This window comes from Carassius auratus, unplaced genomic scaffold (genome assembly GCF_003368295.1).
Source record: "Carassius auratus strain Wakin unplaced genomic scaffold, ASM336829v1 scaf_tig00217198, whole genome shotgun sequence".
Taxonomy (NCBI): domain Eukaryota; kingdom Metazoa; phylum Chordata; class Actinopteri; order Cypriniformes; family Cyprinidae; genus Carassius; species Carassius auratus.
This window is the reverse complement of record NW_020528938.1, coordinates 252,115-276,037: the sequence shown is the minus strand read 5'-3', so window position 1 is coordinate 276,037 and position 23,923 is coordinate 252,115. Positions and strand designations below refer to the sequence as shown.

Sequence of the window (23,923 nt, the reverse complement as noted above, 5' to 3'; positions counted from 1 at the left end):
TTTCACTTTGAGTTTTTTTTTAATTGATACTAGTTCCCTTTGCCTATCCTAGGTCCCGAGGTGGCTAGAAATTTTAGCCTTTTATTTCTACATTTTTTATGTAACAATCATACTAACAATATAAAAGTACACCTCAGGAACCATTAAAAAAAGAAAATAATCCACATCATGGGACCTTAAAGGTTTGCCACCTCTTACAGGTATTTCATTTTTATTTGTTTTTAAAAAAAATATATATATTTCGGATTTCTGTATTTTTCAAAAATAAATGTAAAACACTAATCTCATAACATTGCCTATAAAAACTGAATTGCAGTGTAAATACCTATCAGGAAAAATAAATATTTTAGCATTAATATAAATATATTGATTTTGCTCTTTGCTAGATCAGTATATATGTTGTATTATAATGTATACACACACGTCAGTATGTGTGTGTATTTCTTTGTAACTTAAGTATACACAATACACAAATAGGTAGAAAACACTTATTATCTAGGAGGAATTAATTACGATGAATTGATTTAACAGCACAAAATTGTGCTTCATCAGTGGAAGTAATGCAGTAATTACAAACCTTTTGATTTTGTGCACTAATAACGTAGACACCGTTTATGTTGATAGCTGAAGCCAGAGACAAAGATGAAGTTTCCACTGACCCATGGCTGTCCTTGACTGTTTTGAACCATTCTAAGTGTCTTGCAGAGTCACTCTGAAATCAGAGAAAATGTTGATGAACAATAATAAGAAATCCTGCTTTATTTTCTGGTTGTTAAAGCAGATTCTTTCACCAGTTTCTTTGAAAGGTTGTGGTCATTGTCAAGTGCCTTCCATAGTTTCTTTAGCATCTCCTTAAAATGCTTGAAGTCAGCATCTTGCTTTAAATCATGAAGCATTGAGGAGTAACCAAGAACTGCATCATGAAAACAGGCCACACGATCCACTTCCATATCATTCTCTCCAGCAGAGATTGAAGCCAAATCCACAAAGGCTTTCAACTCTTTTATTTCTTAAGAGATAAAGAGGAATAACTTTGCTTATAAAAGAGCGGAAAAATGCTTAAATCACATTCAATGTGAATACCAGTTCAAACAAACTTTTACCTTTAAGAACATTTTTTACCCATGTGACAAAATCCTTTCTGCGACTGAGCTCCTGAAGGCACAGTCTGCGGGGTTCTGTGAGATCCACAAGCACAATTTTAGCCTGAACTAACTCATCATCAATGCTGTCAAGACGCTCCTTTTTAAAATCTACGTGTCTCTGAAAGAAAGACAGCCTTATGTGTTAATCATGTTCCTTTTTTATCTATGATAAAAATTTAAATGTACTAATTATGGCAAAATATGATGACTTACAGTATTAAGCAACTTCTCCAAGACTTGAAAGTCTCCTTGTAGGCGAAGCGTCTCTTTGACCATCATGACTGCCTCAGCTGACTGTATTGCCAGATAAAGCTCATGGTATTGTTGAATCTGATAAACTCTCTGCTTGACCCAACCTCGGACATCACTGTGATCCAGTCTGCATATGATTGCAACTTCTGATTCCAGTTCTTCATATTTTCCCTTGTAGTCTCTGAATGTTACATCAATATTTTCAAAAGTGATACTGCCATCTTTAAGCACTGTGTATATGTTTCTGTAGGCATTGAAACATGGTGTAAATATGTCACTGTGAAGCATTTTGAGTGTGATAACTGAATCGCCTTCTGAAGAAACTGCTTCATAATCTTGAGCAAACTTTGTTGCCTCATTTTTCCAACACATTCCGAAGATGTAGCTGTCTTTGAATGTGTTTAGGACCTCAGCCATAGATCGAACATCATCTTCAAGCTCAAAGTAGTTGACTACTCTTACTGCAGAGGGAATTTGATTTAATGAATGAACATCCACAAACTTGTTCAGGTCCATCTCATCAATGTCATCACGGCGTTTGTTTTCCAGCCCTTCAAAATCAACTGTACAACAGAAGTGTAGTATTAAAATGTAATATTAAAACCTCTGTATAAAAGCAATCTTTTATTGTCAGCTGTTCAAAAGAAAGCATACCCCTCGGATGTATCTGTAGATTGCGGCACATTTTAATGAGAGCATCAACCACTGAATTCTCATGATAAATAGCCTTCACCTCCTCTTGTCTACAGTCAAGAAGCCTGTTCATGGCATTGGTGTCTCTGAATTGTTCATTGTCACAAAAACAATCTGGAAAAAACAGTATGGTCATTACTCCTCAAACTACAGTATGTAAAAGGCAGAAATGTTATTTGTAAAAGTATTTTACCTAAATTAAGTAAGTCAAAGAATGCCCTCTTGTTTTCCAGGATGTGGTTGAGTAGCTTTATTTGTATTTTCCCTGATACAAGTTGGTTTAAAATATTTGTGAATGATGATATTGCCATGGTAAATTTATCTTTAGCTTCTTCAGAAAGCTGACTAATCAGTTGTTCATCAGTACCTACAGAGTAAAAAATTGCATAAGCTTAAACATTATATATAAATTCTGTATCAGAGGGAGGAGATTTAACATAGGATTGCTTTGCACTATGCAGAGGGAATCCCTATAATACCATGAAGCTGAAAGATATTCTTAGCTGCTGTCCAGCCCAGAAGATGTTTGAAAACCACTTCCTCATCCTTCAGATAGGTTCCTTTGTCATCTCTTGGCCAGGACTTCTGAATGATGGTCGATATAAGCGGTTTCAATTTCCAGTTTATGCGGAGTTTGTCAAATCTCTCAAAAAGTTGCTTCTCAGATTTAGCCTGTTAAAAAAAAATATATAGTAACTGCTTTCATGCTATCCATCTTCTTAAAAGGCATAGAACTTTGGCAGAATAATGTGAAATCCATACAGATAATAAATTAATATATTGCTCAAACACTGCAAACTCTACACCATATCCATTTCCATCTCAATGGATTAATTATTTTCTAAATGGATATAATGTAGAATATGTTCATTAATCTTGATTAAATATAATAACTAGAATGATATCATAGGAAATTATACTAATATTATATATTTAACTGTGTGTGAGAGGACTTTAGTGTGCCTTGAACCTAGTGAACCATTTAAAACTAATTTGAACACACTATTATAAGGACCATAAATACAGGGGCTAGAAATAAGTACATGACATGTTCAGAGAATATAACTGAATATCCTTCAGGAGTTCATATATTCTAAAGACTAGCACAGGATAGAAAACATAAGGATAATAAACTGGAAACCAAATAAGGAGAGTAATGAAGGGGTAACAGGTCGAACAAGGAAAACAATTATCGGAGAACAAGATGGGCAGGGTTACACAATAGACATTGGATTAAATTAATATTTAAGTCATTAAATTCAAGTTTACATACATTCTTCTTTCCATTCAGCAATCAAATTGTGTGTTGCATTTGGTTACTACAGTGATTATCAAAACAATGAAACTCTCTTCAAGAGCGCACAGTAACTGAGGTGTAAAACTTTTCAAAGAAAAGGCTTAATAAACTAACGCACAAATTTAATACACTACGTATCAATATATCTTCCCTTTGTACTAGTGATGTCCGGTTCGCGAAATAATCATTTGATTTAACCAGTTCTTTTTTAGTGAACCTGTTGAACCAGTTCATCATATCGGACTGAATCGTTTGAAACGGTTCGCGTCTCCAATAAGCATTAATCCACAAATTAATCTTTTTTACAAAAGAGGAACAAATTACTCAAGAGTCAGGTTTATTATACAATAATAATCAAGTGCTAAGATTATCATAAATTATACAAGATTTTGATGCAGATATTTCTTATTAAATCATTGTATATGCAGCCACATACTAAAATTGATAGAGAATCACTTATGACACTTTGCTGAAGGCATATTCCACATAATAATATTCAATAAACAGTATGTTAACACGTAAACTACCTATAGGAGCTAGCAACATGAATCCGTAAGTACAGTTTACAAATCCGAGGGAACGGATTGCGAAAGTGTGTGCACGGATTATGAATTTGTGGGTATGGATTCAAAAACCGAAGGTACGGTTTACAAAATCTGAGCGTAAAGATTGGAAATTCGTGGGTGCAGTTTATTAATCTGTGGACACGATTTGTTAAACCGAGGGAACAGTTTAAGAATTTGTGAGTACGTTTTATAAACTAAGGGGACGGATTGCAAAACCGTCGCCATGAATTGTTTGTTTTTTCTCCTACAGGTGATGTGCCGAGCTCCGTAGATTCGAAATTAACAAATATCCCGGAGTAATTTACTCAAACAGCACACTGACTGAACTGCTGTGGAGAGAGAACTGAAGATGAACACCGAGCAGCTTGTGTTTTGTACTAACCAGGCACGTGCACAGGTAGGGCCCAACCTGTGCAGAGCACATGCCCTTTTTGCCCTTACACTCCGAAGTGCCCTTTGTTTGGTGGTGTTTTTTATTTTTATTTTTTTTTAATCAATGCTATTGGTTACCCTTCACGTCTGTCTGTCTGTTTTACAAATATTTAGCAAATGAAAGTTCTTAAAACGAGCTTGTGTAAATCTTATTCGATCCTCAAGCTGTCAGTAAGCTGATAACTCCGCCCCCTCTATATTCATTGAATCAACTGAAGTTCCACAGCAGCAGCACAGTAGACAACAGCTGAGCTGAACAAAGTTTTGCGAAGGGTAAATACATATCTTGTTGTGTGAATAAGTACTACTAAACACTATGTCTATAAAGGCTCATATTTTATTTATTTGATGTCTGACTGACTGACTGAGACATGTGGGACGTCGCCTGAGAGAGAGGGCTAGCATTTGCCATCTAGTCATAGCCAATACATTAACACACTTAAATAGCCTGTGCATACAGTAGCATTTCATCTTTTATAAAATGCAATTTTGGCCAAATGCATTTTACCACAAGAAAAACTGAGCGCTCCGTCTATATAGCTACAAAAAGTTTGTAACCTGTAGTTTAAAATGTAATGTGATGCCGGCAGCGGCAGGCGCCGTCGCCGTTTTAATGACAGACAGAAAATAAATTCACATTTGCACACATTCGCTGGTCAAAAACTATATATTGATAAGTAATACAACAACATATTATTTGTTTTTACCATCGGAAAATCATAACCGGTGCGCCCCCGCGCTTTTTCGTACTGGAACTTACACAAAGCGACGAATGATCCTCGTCACCTAACATATATTTCTGAGAAATTTCTTCTTTGATTTATGATTGCTGATACACTTAATTTGTGTTATTCATATTATGGTATACTCTCCGATCGTCCTCACATGTATAAAATGCAATAAAACATGGTTTTACTACAGTAATGTAGTAGTAGTAACTAAAAAAAACTACAGAAGATCACTGTGAAATCTTTATATTTTATCATGCAGAATGTAATTCATGATTCATTCCAAGGCTTCATTTATTTGATCCAAGATACAGCAAAAACAGTAATATTGTGTAATATTTTTACAATTTTAAATAACTGTTTTCTATTTGAATATTTTTAAAATGTAATTTATTTTTGTGATCAAAGCTGAATTTTCAGCATGATTACTCCAGTTCAGTACTCTTCAGTGTCACATGATCCTTCAGAAATGCTTTTCACTGCAACTGTACTTTTCACACTATTTTTCTTTATTTTTTCATTGCTGGCTTATTTTAGGGAAAGTGTAGTGAATAAGAGACCTTCAAGAGACCAACATCCCTGGTCCACCACAGTATCAAATTTTTGCCAGGAAGGCGGATACATGTTGGATATGTTATAGTAACGTATGGCTATAGTTTCTTATAATCTGGAATTGAGTTGGACATAATTACTTAAATTATATTTCAAAAAAGTTTGTCAAAAATACTTGACTCATTGCTCACCTTCCCCTCTTCTCAATGTCATTCATAATCATGTTAACCAAATAATACTAATTAGCTTATGAAACCAAACAGAATAGCTAAAAAAAGAGAATATATAATTGATATAAAAAAGGGAGGGGGGGTGCCCTTTTTCAGTTTCAGCACATGCCCCTCAAAAGGTCTGTGCACGGCCCTGGTACTAAATGTTCTATGTGGACTCGGAGGACTGCGCAGCTGCACACTGTGACTCAGTGTTGTTTCAAGCTCATCATTCTGTGCACAGGATGCGCATAAGCGCTCTGTGCTGCTCTGGCGCATTAAGCATTATAATACTTTTCTGCACAAAGATAATTAACAGTCTCTCTTATTCTGTCCTATCTATCTTATGTTGCTGCCTTCATTACTGTGCTATACATTTAAAAGAAACGTCTTTTATATTTCTATATAAATATGTATATTCTTGTTTTTACATTAATGTATTTTACAATACAGAGAGCAATGTATAAAATGTTACCAGATTTTAGACTTTTTGTAAATAAAATATTTCACTATATTTAAAAAAAATTATTGTGGACCCGTGATCTAGAATCTAGAGTATACTTTGCTGCTGATTTATCCACTAACCTAATTTATAATAGTATTTTTGTCATAATGATTATATATTTTGTTATTTTTCACCATAATTAAGCCGTTTATATTAGTAAATTGTATTTAACACATAGGAGTGTTGATCCCTACTTATGCTTATAAACGTGCAATATCCTTATATTTATTCGTTAACCCTCCATCCTAGAACATTCCTGCATCTCACTCAATCCTATTCCATTATCATTTATAGCACAATTGTTTATACACTTATTTATTTGCCAATTTGTAAATCTCTTTTTATTTTTTATTTTATTTTATTTTTTATTTTTTGTCTGTGTGTTGTTGTCTCTGTGTACTGGAAGCTTATGTCACTAAAACAAATTCCTTGTATGCATACTTGGCAATAAAGCTCTTTCTGATTCTGATTCTGATCAGGTCAACACAGAGAAGTATAGAAATTCTACATTGATTAAAAAAAAACTGCGCTGGTATCTGATTGAATCGGTATTGGTAAATAGTCAGAATACTCAGAAAAAAAAAAAACGTAAGCACCAAATAACTTTTTTAGGTGCTACAGAATAAACGTGTTTTATTTTAGTATTACTATTATTATTTTAAACTTTTTAAATTTCAATCATACTGTCGTGTTTATCGGTTTCATCTTCATTTGACTTTATCCGCATTTTAATTAATCTTGTCGATGATTTGAGAAAGAATTGTTCATTATCTGTACCAATATCATGGACCATAAACATCACTTGGCAGTTTGGGCTCCTCCTCAATGCATACTATAAATGTTATCTTCTTAGCTGACTGATGAGCTTATTGACACCGAATGGTTATTCTAAGGTAAATGTACACAGCTATTGACCAATCAGCATTAAGGAATGAAACTAACTATTTTGTAAGGCTGAGAAAATTATGAAAACATTTTCATTACAGACTTTATTCAGGTCATAGGATGGGCATGCATCCATAGGGTAATGTAGATTGTTGAATAAAGTTGTTATTATTTGTGATTTATGCGAACAAAAATTATTCTTGTAGCTTTGTGAAATTATGATTAAACCGCTGATGTCACATGGACCATTTTAATGATGTCCTTACTACGTTCCTGTGCATTAATCTTAGTAGTTCCCTTGTTGTCTATGGAGGCTCAGAAGGCTCTCGGATTTCATCAGAAATAGCTTAATTACGGGTTTGGAACGACATGAAAGTGAGTAAGTTATGACAAAATGTTCATGTTTGGGTGAACTAACCCTTAAATGTTTTGCTTTGACTGGACAGTATAAAAATAAAGGTAAACATTGGTAAGTACAGGGCTATATTAAATATAATTTGCAATTTCCTAGGTTTGACAACTTTTGTCAGAAATGACCTGAAATATTAATGACTGATAAAACATTCATGTAAGGGTTCAAGCTAAATTCAAACTAAATTCTGCTAGAACGAAAAAGAGAAACCCTTAAACTGGATTGTGTTTTAGACCTAATCTCATTTTATAAAATGTTCTAAGGTACAATATGTATGTATAATGCTAATTAACTCATGTTGTCAGTGAAAACAAAGTGAAAGGCCTTTACCTGACATTTTGCAGCAACAGCCTGGAGAGCACACTTCTCCACGCTATCCACCAAAAAAGGCTTGGAGACCTTAAGATCTTCAACCTTTGAGCAATAAAACTGGATTTGGTCCAGAGGATCTTCCTAATAACAGTAAAAAATTGTTTTGTATATTAACAAAAATACAGAACAACAAACATTGACATGGACAACTGACAGCCCTCACTGACATGTTTCATTGTTAAATGTTAGTCCCAGGTCACATTTATTTCAGTTTAATCAGATGCAAATCTCAGTTGCTTAAGATGCTTTGTCTCAATCATTTCAATAGATTTTAAATGTACTAGTATGCAAAATCCTGTGGTGTGATGGCAGGTGAATGTACTTCTATTAAAGAACAAAGAAATGAACTGAGCTGAGCTAGATCAGACTAGACTCTAGTGATGGGAACAGGGCTATCACAAGTGAGGAGAAAGCTGGTGACAATTCAAGGGGACCACAGTGTTGGTTTTAACTTTTGCACGTGTAGCAAGTTGGAAGTTTGTCATTTGTAAGTTTGTCATTTGCATGTGTTGTTAAGCCTTAGCAATTTAAAACCATTCAAGCCCAAGATGCGTCAAGTCAATTCTTCTTTATTGTCAATTCTTGCGTGCGTCTGATGTTGCTAAAAGTAAGTTATTAATGTCGAAATTTAGGATTAATTATTGTAACTGAAAATCATATGTAGGTCAAAATTGTCAGTTGTTTGAGAACTAAATCCGCTATAAAGAGTGATCTGTTTAAGCCCACTGAAATGCTCCAGTGCAGACGATGCAGACACATCAATCAGCGTCTCATACCCCAGCTACTGCCCTGGATAGTAATTTAACAATTCCTGTTTAGCTTTTGAAACCAATAACAATTCCAGGTTCTTAAATTAAAGTTTTATAGTTATTTAATATAATATTTATTTATATAATATTTATAGTTTTGAGGTAGCACCCCATCCCTCATAATCAATCCTATATACAAAATAAACCGCATTTGATAATAAAATGGCATTTAAAGTTTGCAAAGAAAAAATCTAAACCAATATTGGTCACAGTATAATACTAAATAGAAGAAAACATTTTAATATCAATAATTATATTGATTTATATCTGACAAGCCTTGAGTATACAAACTGATAAATATTCTATTTAGTTATATTTTATTATTGATACTTTTATTTATTTTTTGCCTGAATCATTAAAAAGATCAGATTGGGCTTTATTTTAGTCCAGTATTACATGCAAAAAATAGAGGAACATAGATACTAAATAATTGTAACTGGACCAAAAGACATGGAACTTGTTAATTAAATTCCAATGTCTCAAAAAATTAATAATCTATACCTTTTGATACTTTCCCTCAAAGTCCCGTGTAAAAGTCTCTCTCCATTCTTTAGTGAAGTCCTTACTCATAAAATGTATGGATACAATGTTATTCCACATCTGTAAAGCAGAACAAACCAAATTGTAATAGACTATATGGATATAGATGATGGTCAGTTTAAATAAACATACTTGTATTGCATACCTCAATCTCTTTAGTGTAGCTGCCAGCCGTATGATAACTTGTGTTTATAAGTCTGCCTTGGAAACTTTGTCCAATCCATCTTCTGACAGTTTGTTTGGCATAACGGAGTAATTCATGAGTCTTCTCAGAGAAAGTGTCTGTTTGTTGAGTTGTCTTAGGGTTGAACAAATGTCAGGTATATTGAGTCATTGTTTTTTGAACATCTAATGGCTTTAATCAGTTATTTAAAACAAACATATTATGATCTCAGAATGGAATACCTGGGCAAATCCTGATACTGACGCCACAAGGTTCATGCAAGCAACAGGAATATCAGTAAATGCATGACTGACTCTTTTGCAGATCACCTCTAGAAGTTTGCAAGCTGCTTGAATGCATTGAATGCGATAATCCTCATTTAGACAGCTACAACAATAATGAAAGCATGTTTTCTTTTAATTTGATTTTCTTAATTTTGTATAAGGGGTCCTTATTTTAGTATAATTAAATTTTCACAAAGTTTAGCACATATCAACAAACCTTCTTGAGAAAATATTTTGCAGATACTGTATATGCCAATGAAAAGGAAGTGGCTTTTCCATCATATATAATTGATGATATTTGAATAAACTGGAACTTATATTTTAATCTTTATCCCAAGCCTGTGTTCATTTCTAACACTGACAGAAAGTGACTTTAACCAGAGTTTGCCATTTTACCCAGTACTGGAAAAATTGCAATAAAACAAATTCACCTAAAAGATGATAAACAACACCACTCAATGAATTAAAACATGCAACATAGGGCTATATTTGTACGCTTATGTGTTTGTCTTGGTCTGATCCTTTTTTTATTGTTGTAGGTATTTCCACATGACAAAGCAGACCATACAGAGTTGTAACAGACACGCCTCCGGATCAACTCATCTCTCCAACCTCCAGCACCATATCCTCACCATTCACTACCTGCTCCTCTGCTTGTGCCTTAAAAAACTGTGTTCTCCTGTTATTCAAGTCTTCTGTCCCTGATTGCTGTAACAGAAGACCGAACCAAGACCGATTGGCACAAGCATGAGCCTCACAGACCCCTTCCAAGACCTTGTTGACGCTTTGCGACTCATCCACTCGGATCACACATAACTTGGCACTGGCCACCCGTTGGTCAATGAAACCCTTTCACTGCTGAGGGAACGCTTCTGGTGGCCCAACATGGCTTCTGACATCAGAAAGTACGTGCAAGGATATAAGGAATGCGCCATTTCGAAAAGCCCATCTGGCAAGCTCCTCCCTCTGCCCGTTCCGAACTGCCCATGGTCGCACCTAGGGGTGGACTTTATAACTGACCTACATCCCTCAGATAATCATACATGCATTCTCATAATTGTTGACAGTTTCTCTAAATCTTGTCGTCTTCACCGCCTGAAAGGACTGCACACGGCCATTGAGACCGCCGAACTGATGTTTAACCAAGTCTTCCGATACTTTGGCATCCCTGAGGACATCGTCTCTGACAGAGGCCCCAAATTAATCTCCCGAGTTTGGAGGGCTTTCCATTCCCTCCTATGTGTGGCCATCAGCCTGTCGTCTGGATACCATCCTCAGTCCAACGGGCAGACGGAGAGGAAGATCAAAAGAGATCGACCACTTCCTCCGTAGCTTCTGTCACGGCCACCAGGACTTTTGGAACCAGTTCCAAGGGTGGGCCGAGTAACAGCCACTACTCTTCCCATGGTCAGGTGAACCCTTGGACGTTCCTTCTGTCGACTACTGGTTCAGAGAGAGCGAGACATCTGCCTGTGTCTACCATGCCTATTCATTGGCCTATTCACCATCGCAGATCAACCCAGTCACCTTCAAACTACACCTTCCCCCTGAGTATCGGATCCACCCCACATTTCATGTGTCACTTCTTAAACTTCACCATCCTTCTGTCTCCCCCTCCACAGAGCCTGGCGTAGCCAAAGCCCCCCTGCCACTCATCCTTGACAATGGAGCTGCCTACAAGGTTCATGACATCCTGGACTCCCGGCGTCATGGTGGACAACTTGAGTATCTAGTGGACTGGGAAGGATACGGTCCAGAGGAATGCTCATGGGTCCCATGCAACGACATCCTGAATCTGAACCTGCTTGACACCTTCCATTCCAACCACCCTGACAGACCTGCTCCACGGGGAAGAGGATGTCCACCACGTTGTCGGGGTCCCCGGCCCTCAGGAGCGGGCCGTGGGGAGGGGGGTACTGTAACAGGCACGCCAGGCTCCAACACCAACCAATCACAGCGCACACCCTCACCGGAAGACTAATCTCACCCACCTGCTCCTCATCCACCTACAATCAACCACCCGTATAAAAGCCACTCACACACCCTCAGGTCTCGTTCGCAACAAGGTCAATACCTACCTGCTAACTCTAAGGACTAACCATTTACCCTGCTTACCTCTCTCCAGCTATCTCAAGAGTAGGGCTGGGATAAAAGATTATTTTTTTAAACGATTAATCTAACGATTATTTTTTTCAGACCGATTCGATTTAGATTATCTCCCCATTAATTGACTACTAATCATTTATACATGTTGATTTACATATCTGAATGAAAAACATGAATTCCTTAACATTGCAATATATATTTATTGCTCTTAAAATTAAAAAAAAGACTAAGAATGCATTACTTTGCACTTGTAGCATTCAATAAAACCTTGAAGCCTTGAAAACACATAGCTTACTGAAACAAGCTTACTGAACACATAGGGCCTAGCTTACTGAAAAAAAGTTATTTTTTCAGATGAAAATAACAACAACTAGATGTCTAGCATTCAATAAAAAAGGTCACCCAAAATACTTGTTTAGAGCAATTGAAAGAATACAGTAACCAATGTAAACTTGAGGGCTTTAAGCTAATACAGAGAGTGCTTTAACAAAAAAAAAAATAAATAAATAAATAAATAAATAAATAAATAAATAAATAAAGAACAGTGGGAGCCAGCAGCCTGTCCTGGAGAAAAAAGAAATTCTCAGAATGCTCCACGAGAAACTTTGGTGTTCCACCCTTTTTCCATCGTGTCTAATGATTTTGGTTTATATGCACGAGGGAGAGAGAGAGAGAGAGAGAGAGAGAGAGAGAGAGAGAGAGAGAGAGAGAGAGAGAGCGCGCAGCAGTCATTCTATTCTACATCACTCACCGATCAAATAAGGCTTCAAAAAAGATCAATGCAGAAAAAACCCTGGATTGGTTATATAACGTTGGACAGAATGTTGATCCGGCCATCGCGTATATTCAGCGCTCATAAGGTAAACGTTTTGCAAACGTTTTTTAGAGAAATAAAAATAGGTCGACGAATCGATGCGCATATATTTGCGCCAACATATTTTTTGCGTCAACGTCATCGATGACCTTGACGCGTTGTCCCAGCCCTAGTCCAGAGTCTTCCTGTGTCCATCGTGTGTGTGTGTCAGCTACAACCATCGTCTTGTGTTACTACCCTCCGGATCAACTCATCTCTCCAACCTCCAGCACCATTCACTACTTGCTCCTTTGCTTGTGCCTTAATAAACAGTGTTCTTCTGTTATTCAAGTCTCCTGTCCCTGATTACCGTAACAAGAGTATGGAAGGAGAATCTTAAAAAAAAAAAATATATGGATGATCAGCTCTGCCCAATTTCATGTTGTATTACTGGGCAGCTAATATTAATAAAATTAATATCTGGCATAACTCTGTTGGTATTGATTGGTGAAGGGTACAGGCACACTTGGTTTCACTTCTAAATGCACAGATGTAACTTGTAGTAGGTATTCTCTGGCTTCTGCTGATCATACATATGTTTTTTTTTCTATTCAAAGGTGAGTGATTATTGCTTGTCATGCTTTTACACTCTTTTGAGCATATTTAATATATCTCCTAAACCTTGCTTCCCTCATTGCTTCCAAACCAGAATGTTTTTTTTTTTTTTTGCACTACAGCGCAGTTTAATAGGTATAAAATCCCACGGCATACCACTAAAAATTAAAATATAGCAAAATTGCACAAACATGCATTGCTTCAATTGGCATATTAAACTGGATATTATATTAAAATTAGTATTCACATTAAATAGTAAACTTGAGCTAAAGTCATGTAGGAACACATGGTCACATGTAGCTTTAAGTTGTTAGTGATGATAAAACAAATGTATATATCGCTGTTAGGAAGAAACCACTTTTGTCCAAAAAAAATATATATATTGGAACGTACATTGACTCATATATTGGGTCTACCTAATCATGTTATGTGACAAAAAACACAGCAAACAATTGAATTGGTTATCATTTCATAATGCATACTTCATTCACACAGGGTTAAAGTTTGGATAAAACATTTTGGCAAGCAACAAATAAACAATTTCAGTGATATATAGAGTGATCAGTTGCCTGAGGCAAATTAAAGAAATTTGATTTTAGTAAAAAAACTGTACCTGTATCTTTGTTCAACCAAGTGAAGCTGAATGTGTTCCAGAATCTTCAAAACGCTCTGGAATAATATTGGTCAAATATATAGGGTTCAGACTGCTATATTATATTATAGGGTAATTTAATTTGTTCCAAATTAAATATAAATATGCATATATATATTTAGCTTGACACTCACTGTTGAAATGACTTTTGAGATTTCTTTGGGGCATTTAATGGTGAAAAGCTGCAGGATGTCCAGGAGCTCTGCATGGATGAAGGAGTCACACTCGACCAACTCATCTAAAGTCATCAAATACATCCAAGACCGTGCCACCAGTCTGTCCACCTCCACCAAATGGTCATGTTTCTTCATGAGATTCAGCATCGCCCTGCAATAAAGGGATTTTACAATGACAAGTCATAAATCTGAAAAAAACATTTTTCATGTTACTTTAAAGTGAAAGGGTGGGTTCAATGATATCTACAAATTTTCTCTTTAAATCACCCCCCCCCCCACACACACAAATATTTGTAAACTGTTTATTATATAGATTTCATACCTTCGATCTTTTACATTCTCCAATTTGAGTCCCTGCAGGCCAGCCCAGTTCTTCTCATATTGTGCATTGACTTGATTAAATACTGGCTGAAATGGTTTTGAAGTGCTTTTGAGAAGGTGTAGCAGTGGAATGACGATGATCCAATCGGACTTGTGCTCTGTTATCACGAAGTTGATCAGCGCCTCCACCATGTCAGACAAGCTGAAGAAGGAATAAAAACTATCAAGACCTCTTCTCCCAAAAAAGCTGGACTTAAGAAGGGCTGCCAACTCTCATGCATTTAGCGCGAGACTCATGCAATTGACACTTTCCTCACTCTCTAGATGTGAACTGGTGGATCGGAAAGCAGAATCAGAATCCAAATCATAGTCAAAACAGGCAATGTTCAGATAAACAGGAGATTCAGAATTTGATCTTACAATAACAAACACTCGACAGATTCACTACACTTAGAATATCTCTCCCTGGTATCATACTCTTTCACAACCAAATGATGACAAAGATACAAACAATAGCAGAAAACAGTCAATCAGAACGCGAAACACGACGGTACGAAGTCAACGAGGCTCAAAGGCAGAAGACGAATGTTTGGGTCACTCCTTATATCTAGGTAAGGTTCATAGTAGGACTAATCTCCAGCTGGTTAACAGAGGCCACACCCATCTAAAACAAACATTTCTACACACACACACACGAGCAGATAGATCAGATATGTACAAAATAAGTTTACAGATGCATAGAATATCTCAAGTTATATATAATGTTTATATATTACTGACTATAACAGTTTGAAAAATTGTTTAATTTAATATAATAATTGACTGACCCAAGGTTTGTATCTGAATGACTGAGTAATATAAACACTGTGACTAGGGTTGGAAATTAATTGTTGTACGCACCAGCCACAGTTACTAGTGAATGGAAAATTACATTTAGCCTACATATTTTAGTTGGCAAGAATATGAAAAAAAAAACAACAACAACAACTCGCACAAAACTTTGGTTTCACAGTAAGAGTAAATACGTTTTTGCGTGTGTGTGTTTAAAGCAGTGTATGGAACAACCTCTCTTATATATTGTATATACACAATCCACTATAGCCTGGGTTCAAAATAACAGTAGGATGGGTGTTTAAAATATTTGGAATTTCCATTCTGAAACAAACATGACATGTCTGAATGTATACCTGATATGGTGTCCAGTTCATTTGAAAGGATTACAAATATCAGAAAAAAAAAAGATCATATAGCCTTTGAATGGTTATATACATGGCAATGATAAAGTGGCGGAATAGATCTGGGGTCTCATTTATAAAACTCTCCGTATATTTGATCCTAAGTGTATTTATACACAAAAGCTAGATTTTGCATGCACACAAAAGTTTCCAGATTTATAATTCCATGCGTATGCCAGAACCTGCAAAAAATCCCTTTATAAATCCCAGTCAAATGAAGCTTGTTTGTACATCTCCTCCCCAAAATCACTATATATGGAGCTTACAACGCCTAGTTTTACCATCCATAATAGTGTTGTCACGATACCTAAATTATTGTTTCGATACCTTGTCAAGAATTGTGATTTCGATACTTTTTCGAAACTTTTTCTATACTTTTCCTGAAAAGGGAAAATACACTCTCAAATATCATAGCTGGGCTTTATTTTAAAACCGGGACAACATTCTAATCATATAACACACTAATAAATGAACATATGAACAGCATATATATTAAACATTTGAACAAAATATTAAATATATCAAAATATATAAAATAGAGCAATGACATTCAAGGCAAAGAAAGAATAGATTTAGCAGCATTATCTCAGTTATCATAAGAAATCTCAGTTATCATAAGAAACATAAGAGTAATACATTTATCTTGATTCTGAACTTCGTGGACAGGCGGCCACAGTATCATGCAGCCTAGTGATGCGCGGGTCGGTTTTTTTCCAACCCGTGGGTCCCGCTTTTATAAAAATTATTTGGCCCGCCCCAGCCCGCAAATAAAGTAAAATTTCTTTACCCACCCCGACCCGCGCATCAGGGACATCACGGAAGATACGTTGGTACCTATACCTTCATATTGTAACCTTATCAAAGAACCTAATAAAATATATATATTCCAAATATTTAATATAGGCTATATGAAATTGCTCTAGTCATGGTTCATTCTTGTTCATTGAAGTTTCTCCCTCCACAGCAGCGCGAGCGCAGCGCTATTAGCAGCGCATGCGCAGCTCGTGAACAGCTCTGTGAAGTGTGAATTGCTTCATCCTATCAAAGAGTTACTCAAAATGTGATGGAGCATGTTATTTGTTGAATGTAAAGCCCTTCTCTGAACTAGATCAAGAGATCTTCTATGGCATTATTTCCCTGTCAAATGTCGAGAGCACATTATTGTAGCATGAAAGTACATTAATACTCCTTGAGCGCGGAAATATAATTTGCTCAATATAATGAGAGAGTCGCGCCTCGCACATTATATTCCGCGCACGAGCAGAGAGATTCGCGTTTGCTTTTTATATTAATGTACTTTTCCACTAAAATAATGCGTTCTCGACATTTGACAGGGAAATAACACCATAATCTTCTCGTTCGTGAACGAGTTGACTGAACTGATACATCTCGTTCATGAATGAAGTGATCGATAGTATACAGGGTCAGTGAACCAAGCATGTAAATCTTGATCAGCAATCAGCAGATACAAAGCGCAGTTATAGGTACTGTGCAGATACACTCGTTCTCATATTTAGCATACAGAACATAACTCCATGATTAATTCCAGATTAATGTGATTATATTATATATGAACTGTCTGACCAAACAATTAAAATGTTAATTATGCAAGAAAACCTCATGCTTTGTTCATCTGAACAACTTATTTAAACCATTTAATGCGATTATGCACACATTTTAGTAAAGCCAAATCAGTTTAGTAAAGCCACTAATGCAGCCATCTCGCTGTAGTGCTATTTTGCTGCGTGTGTGAGGAGAAAAAATATGGACGTCCATAGGAAGACACTGGAAGCGTGCATTGCACACACACCAACATGAAATACGTCTCTTACAAATCTGGAATGCAGTCATTCTTTGAAGTGTCGATACTAATAAATTTAGGAATCGTGACGTCTTTAATTTCCGAGAATCGCAATACTTTTTCAGTATTGGTGCACCATGCAACACTAATGCATAATCTCATCTGCATATCGTTTTGTTGCATATTCCCATCCATGTGACACCATGTTTAATGCAGTTAAGGTACGATACATTAGAAAAATATGAAATACAGACTATAATGCCATTTGTGCTATACACAATCTTTTTTTTATTGCTAAAAACCAATCCAGTTAGGTTTTAGAATAAATGTTTAAAATTCTTCTCAGATAAATATTTTAGAATAAAGTTGAACTCATTTTTTTTCCACTGGCCAAATAGTATTTGCATTGTTTTAAACAATTAAAATGAAAATCACATTTATGCAGTTGTGTCTCGGTGTGTCAATGACAAGTATTTAAAAAAGGAAATGTGCTAATTTTACAGTTTTCTTCGAGTTATATATATATATATTACAGATGCTCCTGATATTAAAATGTTCACAGATGGTTATTGGTTTTGTTGTTTGTTTTGTGGTGTTCAGAAACCTGCACCAAAAATGAATCCTGCCGACTTCCACTTGTGTCACTTCAAACTTTTTTCCTCTGAGAGTGCTGTAACAACGTCAGATGGTCAACTACACTGATACTTTATAGTAAAACAAGCTCCTTTCTTGAACCCATGGAAAGAAGCAGTACACACTAAAAGTCCTCCTGAAGTGAAAATTAAGTTATGTTGTTTATTTGTCTATGTAGTGCTTTTAATGTTTTTAGACAAACTATGTGCCAAACATCCATTAATCAGAACCATTGTTGAGTATTTTCTTCTTAACCTGATAACTCATACAAGGAAGCCCGGACACTGAATGCTCTTTGTTTGCACGTGTCAGTGGTTATAAATAGATTAAATGAAAAGGGACATAATTAATCTTAAACTATATATATATTTTTAAAAGTCTAAGCCTCAAGCGTCAATGATAGATTTAGTTTTTTATGGAAAGTTTATAAGGAATGTATTTGCTCATTTTTGTACAATCAAACACAGTCTGTACCAGATTCGTTGTGATAGCGAGTCAAACATCCACAGCTGTAAATCCCGAATTAGAAAGGTAAGGGTCCACTGAACAACATCTCATGGAGCACATTTAGTCCAACGAAGCAATAACATTGTAATAGGGATAGTAATTCCTTTGTTTACGTCTCATTTCTTCTAGAAGAGTTATTGTTTAAATCCGTTATGGAATAACTTACACATTGAAAAACTGTCTTGGTAGTGAAAAAACAAATGTTGTTTTGTAGTATACAGTGTCACAAACAGAATGAGACTATGCAATAATAAAAAAAAAAAGATTTGCAAAATATTGTTTCTTTGAATTCTGGTCCGCTCTCGTGATGGCTCGTGATCAGTGTTGGGAACATTACTTTAAAAAAGTAATTAGTTGTAGTTACTCACTACTTTTTCCAAAAAGTAACTGAGTTAGTAACTGAATTACTCTATAATAAAAGTAACTCGTTACCAGGGAAAGTAACTATTTGCATTACTGTAAAAAAAAAAAAAAAGAAAGTTGCTTCATGTCAGAGAATTTGTACTTTATTTTTTTTGCAGTATTCACAAGTCAATTGAAATGAGTAGAACAGACAGGTACATAACTTTCAATATTTACTGCATGTCAACAGGCAGCAAGAGTTTTATCCTGCACTTCAAGTATTATCTTTGTAAGAAAAGTGTTTTTGCCACTAGCTTTGGATGCGTGTGACACACATTACATGTACACATTACATGCACGTTCTTGCCTTTGACCACAATGAATTTGAAGTAGTGCTTATATCTTCACCTAGAAAATGCCAACTTTTCATCGGATTGCTCCTGACTCGCCATTTCTGCTGCGAATTTCTGTAGCATTTCTGTAGCTGTTGCGTGTGTGTGTGTGTGTGTGTGTGTGTTTGGCGCCGCTGGCGCAGCCGCGTGTGCCGGCATGTGTGTAAAAACACTGGTTCTGATTGGCTACCATGAAACACATGACTCTGCCTTGGCCAATCATAATCGCTTATCTGGTCATTAACCCACCTGCTCACTCGCTGTGTGAGCCAGGGGTGCGTTCGGATTGAATAGTTTATTAAATCAATGCATAGTAACGCACCGCATTTAATGTTCAGTAACGTTAACGGCATTGTAATGACGGGAAAAGTAATTAGTTAGATTACCACGTAACTGAAAAAATAATGTTGTTACCTAACGTCATTCTTTTAAACTGTGTTATTCCAAACACTGCTCGTGATGCATGCTGTGATGAACCGGTCATCTGTTGGGGGCATACCTATTTGCACAAAAAACATTTTTTCCCCTATTCAACATTTTTCATATATATATGTGTGTGTGTATTGTGGGGAATGTGGATGCATCTGTATGATTACTATCTGTATAACTAGTTGTCAGCATGATTACTGACTGTATGACCAGCTATTAGCGTGAATGCTCTATGTCTGGCAATCAGAGTATATACTTGACATTCAAAGCTCATTTTTTTTAATTACTCAAATTATTCTTGTAATTTTCTAGTGCTGAAATAAATCACTTATACAACATCTAAGATTATGTATATTATTTTATAATTGAAAAAGTATGCAATGGTATGTGTAATGACTAGGGGTGGAATGGTACACATTTCACAGTTCAGTAAGTACCTGGGTTCGGGGGTCACAGTTCAATACGATTTCAGTACAACAGGGGGAAAAAAAAAAAATCTACCATGCGCTGTTTCTTTTCATTTGTTTTGAACACACAGTAGGGCAAATAAATAACAAAATTTCACCTAGATGTGAAAATTCTAAATATTATTACACACACACATATATATATATATATATATATATATATATATATTTTCCAAATAAACACATTTACATTAGTAAATGGTTGGTATGTAATTTTCATGAGATTTGGGGCATGTGTATAACAATACTGAAAATGCACATCTGTAATGCTAACTTATTCTATTTATAGCCTTTTACATCGCTGCACATTTTTACAACAGTAAACGACCAAATTCCACTCCGTGATCGCAAAAGGATGTTATTACAAACACTCGATCAGGGTTTAAAGTGAGTCTTGAGTAAAAGTGTACTAATAATTTAATAAATAGTCTTATATAGCTTGATGCTAACTTTAGCTCTAATGCTACAAATAGCAGGTGCATTTCTTCTTCATAATGCCTTTTTTCATAATTCACGTAAGATCATAAAATGTTTTGTTGTATTTTTATAGTATGGCTTTTAATAATCGTTGGGTAAATGTATACTGGGATTGGAGCGTGCAGCTTGGTAAACCTTGAAATAGCAGAACAAAGGCTAATAATGGTGAAATAAAAACAAAAGAATAATGATAAAAGAATGGAGGATATAATGAGGATTTTGGGTCATACCTTGCCGATGTGTGAAAGGCTCGTTTCATGAGAACAATAGAATCATGAATCGGGCAGTTTGCCGGTCCAGACACTATATAATAGCACTCCAGGAGTGCTTACAGGAGTCATAAATGTATTTTACTAGCCTTTTATGAGCTTTCTTTAAAAACACACATGACATCGTCTTAGAAAATGTTTCATAAAATTCGCAGTTTGTGAGATTATTTTCTGAAATATCAAAATGAAGTACAAGTAGACTTTAGCTTCAGTATGTTCCTAAAATCATATCCTACATCAACATTTTTTAAATACATTTAAATTTTTTTTTAATATTTTTATGTTTGAGCATATATATCTCTGTTATCATAACAGTCTGAGTAATTCCTGAACAGTAAACTTTGAAGTGTCAGCTTAGTGAGCAAAGGTGGATTATGTATCTAGTCAGAAAGAATCATGAGCAGAAACCTTTTTATTTTGGGTATGTCATTTCTGTGTCCATACTGAAAATGGGGGGTGACAAGTAAGGGGTTAAAGTTGATTCTGCTGGTATAAGAAAATAGTTGAGCACGCACACACACGCACGCACACACACACCATTTCCAGCAATGGTAACTTTACAGGAAAGTTGGTAATTTTTATCAAAATAAAATACAGTGAACCAAACATCAGTGTGCCTGCCTCTGTGTCAAAATTAAGATTAAACTAAATGCGGCAGTGGTTGGGACAGATTTCTGAAGAAAAGAGGAACGAGGCAGGGGATGAGAATACAGAGAAACAAAGAAAAGAAAATGTAATGCCAAATGGCTGACAGGTCATGAATGGCTTGTGTTTGATCACAAGAATGTCGTAATGCTTTGTCAGGATTGCCGCATGTAAGTTACACAAAAGAAAAAAAAACAAGCAATTTCGTAGTGGGAACTAATCATTTTTAATTTGAGTCAGTGAATATTTTGTTGTATGCATTGTACTTTATATGTGTTTTTCATATCAACAAATGTTAATAAAATGATCAAATGCATTCAGTGGCACTCATAATTTGTTATTTTTACCGAAAACAAAAAATGGCTAGGGGAAATTCTGATTGGCTGGTAACTTTAGAAAGTTACCAGCCACATTGGCTGGTGATCAAAAAAGTTAATTTAAAACCCTGATCACAAATATGAAAATATTATGGAATATTTGGAATTTTCCTGAATGAGAGAGGTATGATACACAAACACAAAGCTCCATTTCACAAACAGTTAAGAGGGAGTCCTGGTCTAGTGGTTAGAGAGTATGACTCCAAACCCTAGGGTTGTGGGTTCAGGTCCCGAGCCGGCAATATCACGACTTAGGTGCCCGTGAGCAAGGCACCGAACCCCCAACTACTCCCCGGGCGCCGCAGCATATATGGCTGCCAGCTGCTCCGGGTGTGTGCTCACAGTGTGTGTGCACTTTGGATGGGTTAAATGCAGAGCACAAATTCTGAGTATGGGTCACCATACCTAGCTGAACGTCACTTCACTTCACAAGCATTTAAAGAATATTTCTTTGCCAGTCTGTGAGAGACGCATTCAGAGTCAGAAAAAAAAGGGTTTATTACATTTGAAATCTGGATATTTATCTTACAAAAATGCATGGATTCACTACAGGAGGCCTTTATGTACTCTGCAGTGCCGTGTGAGAAAGGTTTTATTATGGATGCGCACACTTCACGTGTGACTAAATGGGGACTATAAATATCAGGTATGGTTTACGTCTTACGTGTTGTAAGTAAACATGATGATTTTCACATAATTGTGTAGTAAATATTCTAGCTTACAAGACTGATTACTCAAAAGTCTAATTCAGAATTATTCAGTATGGGTTTTATGGCCTTATTTCAGGTACATTTTCTACCCAAAACATACTAATAATGCATATTTAAAAAAAATGAAAGCATCTACATCCATATTCCAGTTTCTGCTGAATAAAAAAAAAAATGTAAAATTACATTTTGGTCAAAAGTATAAGTATCTGAAATAGGCACAAATGTTAGGGCATGTCAAAACATCTCAAAGGCCACAAAATCACCTCGGACCCCAGAGTCTCCACCACAGTTTAACAGCAGAACTTTGTATTTGTTTTGCCTTGCAACACTCTTGTGAGATCTTTATAATTTATATATAAACTGTAAATTATATAACAGTACTCACGTGTTTATTATTGAAAATGGTTCCATTATGTCAGTCCAGAAAGACAGAAACTCCTCCTTATGCAATTTTGGCAGGCAGAGGGCAGTGCAGATATGAGAAAGAGTACTGCTGTCTAATTTAAATTCTAGACTATATTGTTTCCACACGTAGAGCAAAATCAGGGCAGTATTTAGTGGCTTCATATTGAATGCATTCCTTTCTTTGTGGTCTTTCTGTAGCTCTGGAATCACCCACTCCAGCATGAAAATCTTCAGAAGATTTCTCACCTGAAAAGATGAAATTGAGACAATTACTGATTGTCATGTTAAAATTTGCTTCTAAGCATAATGTTAAATGGTAGTTCTATCTGGTCTAAAAGGCACCGCTCACCATATTATACATATATATATAGCAGCGGCTATTTGCACTGTGAAAGTGAAATAGCGATCGATGCCAGCAGATTGAAGGACAGCTTAAATAATTAGGCTGTCAGGAAGCTGTACTAACTCCTGAACTTGCGCCCCCCTTCCCTCTTCTGTCCCGGGCACCACTGAACTATGAACCCCCCCTGTCGTATCAAGGTGAATGCTGCACACTGGTGGTAAATGTAATTGTCATATAATTGTTAAGCACTTTGGGTGTACAGCAAGACACAAAGTGCTATATATCATTCATTCATTATTCAAAATAGCATATTTTCCAAGCGATAGATGCAAATAGCAATGGATTCTATTTCCATTAGGAGACAATAGCTGTATTTCTAACAAT

At 35.9% G+C, this 23,923-nt stretch overlaps 1 protein-coding gene across 1 annotated transcript in view; it reads right to left on the bottom strand.

The window, feature by feature from the left end:
• LOC113100219 (E3 ubiquitin-protein ligase rnf213-alpha-like) overlaps nt 1–23,923 on the bottom strand; it is a 105,734-nt gene that overhangs the window by 61,900 nt on the left and 19,911 nt on the right. Inside the window, exons 8-22 of the mRNA XM_026265009.1 lie at nt 23,177–23,442; nt 14,509–14,709; nt 14,145–14,337; nt 13,972–14,027; nt 9,803–9,947; nt 9,543–9,695; nt 9,359–9,457; nt 8,007–8,129; nt 2,570–2,762; nt 2,284–2,457; nt 2,052–2,204; nt 1,359–1,960; nt 1,104–1,263; nt 792–1,009; nt 578–712 (exon numbers count right to left, since the gene is read on the bottom strand). Of these exons, the coding sequence (XP_026120794.1) occupies nt 578–712; nt 792–1,009; nt 1,104–1,263; nt 1,359–1,960; nt 2,052–2,204; nt 2,284–2,457; nt 2,570–2,762; nt 8,007–8,129; nt 9,359–9,457; nt 9,543–9,695; nt 9,803–9,947; nt 13,972–14,027; nt 14,145–14,337; nt 14,509–14,709; nt 23,177–23,442 (2,871 nt within the window). The remainder of the gene's footprint in view (nt 1–577; nt 713–791; nt 1,010–1,103; nt 1,264–1,358; nt 1,961–2,051; nt 2,205–2,283; nt 2,458–2,569; nt 2,763–8,006; nt 8,130–9,358; nt 9,458–9,542; nt 9,696–9,802; nt 9,948–13,971; nt 14,028–14,144; nt 14,338–14,508; nt 14,710–23,176; nt 23,443–23,923) is intronic.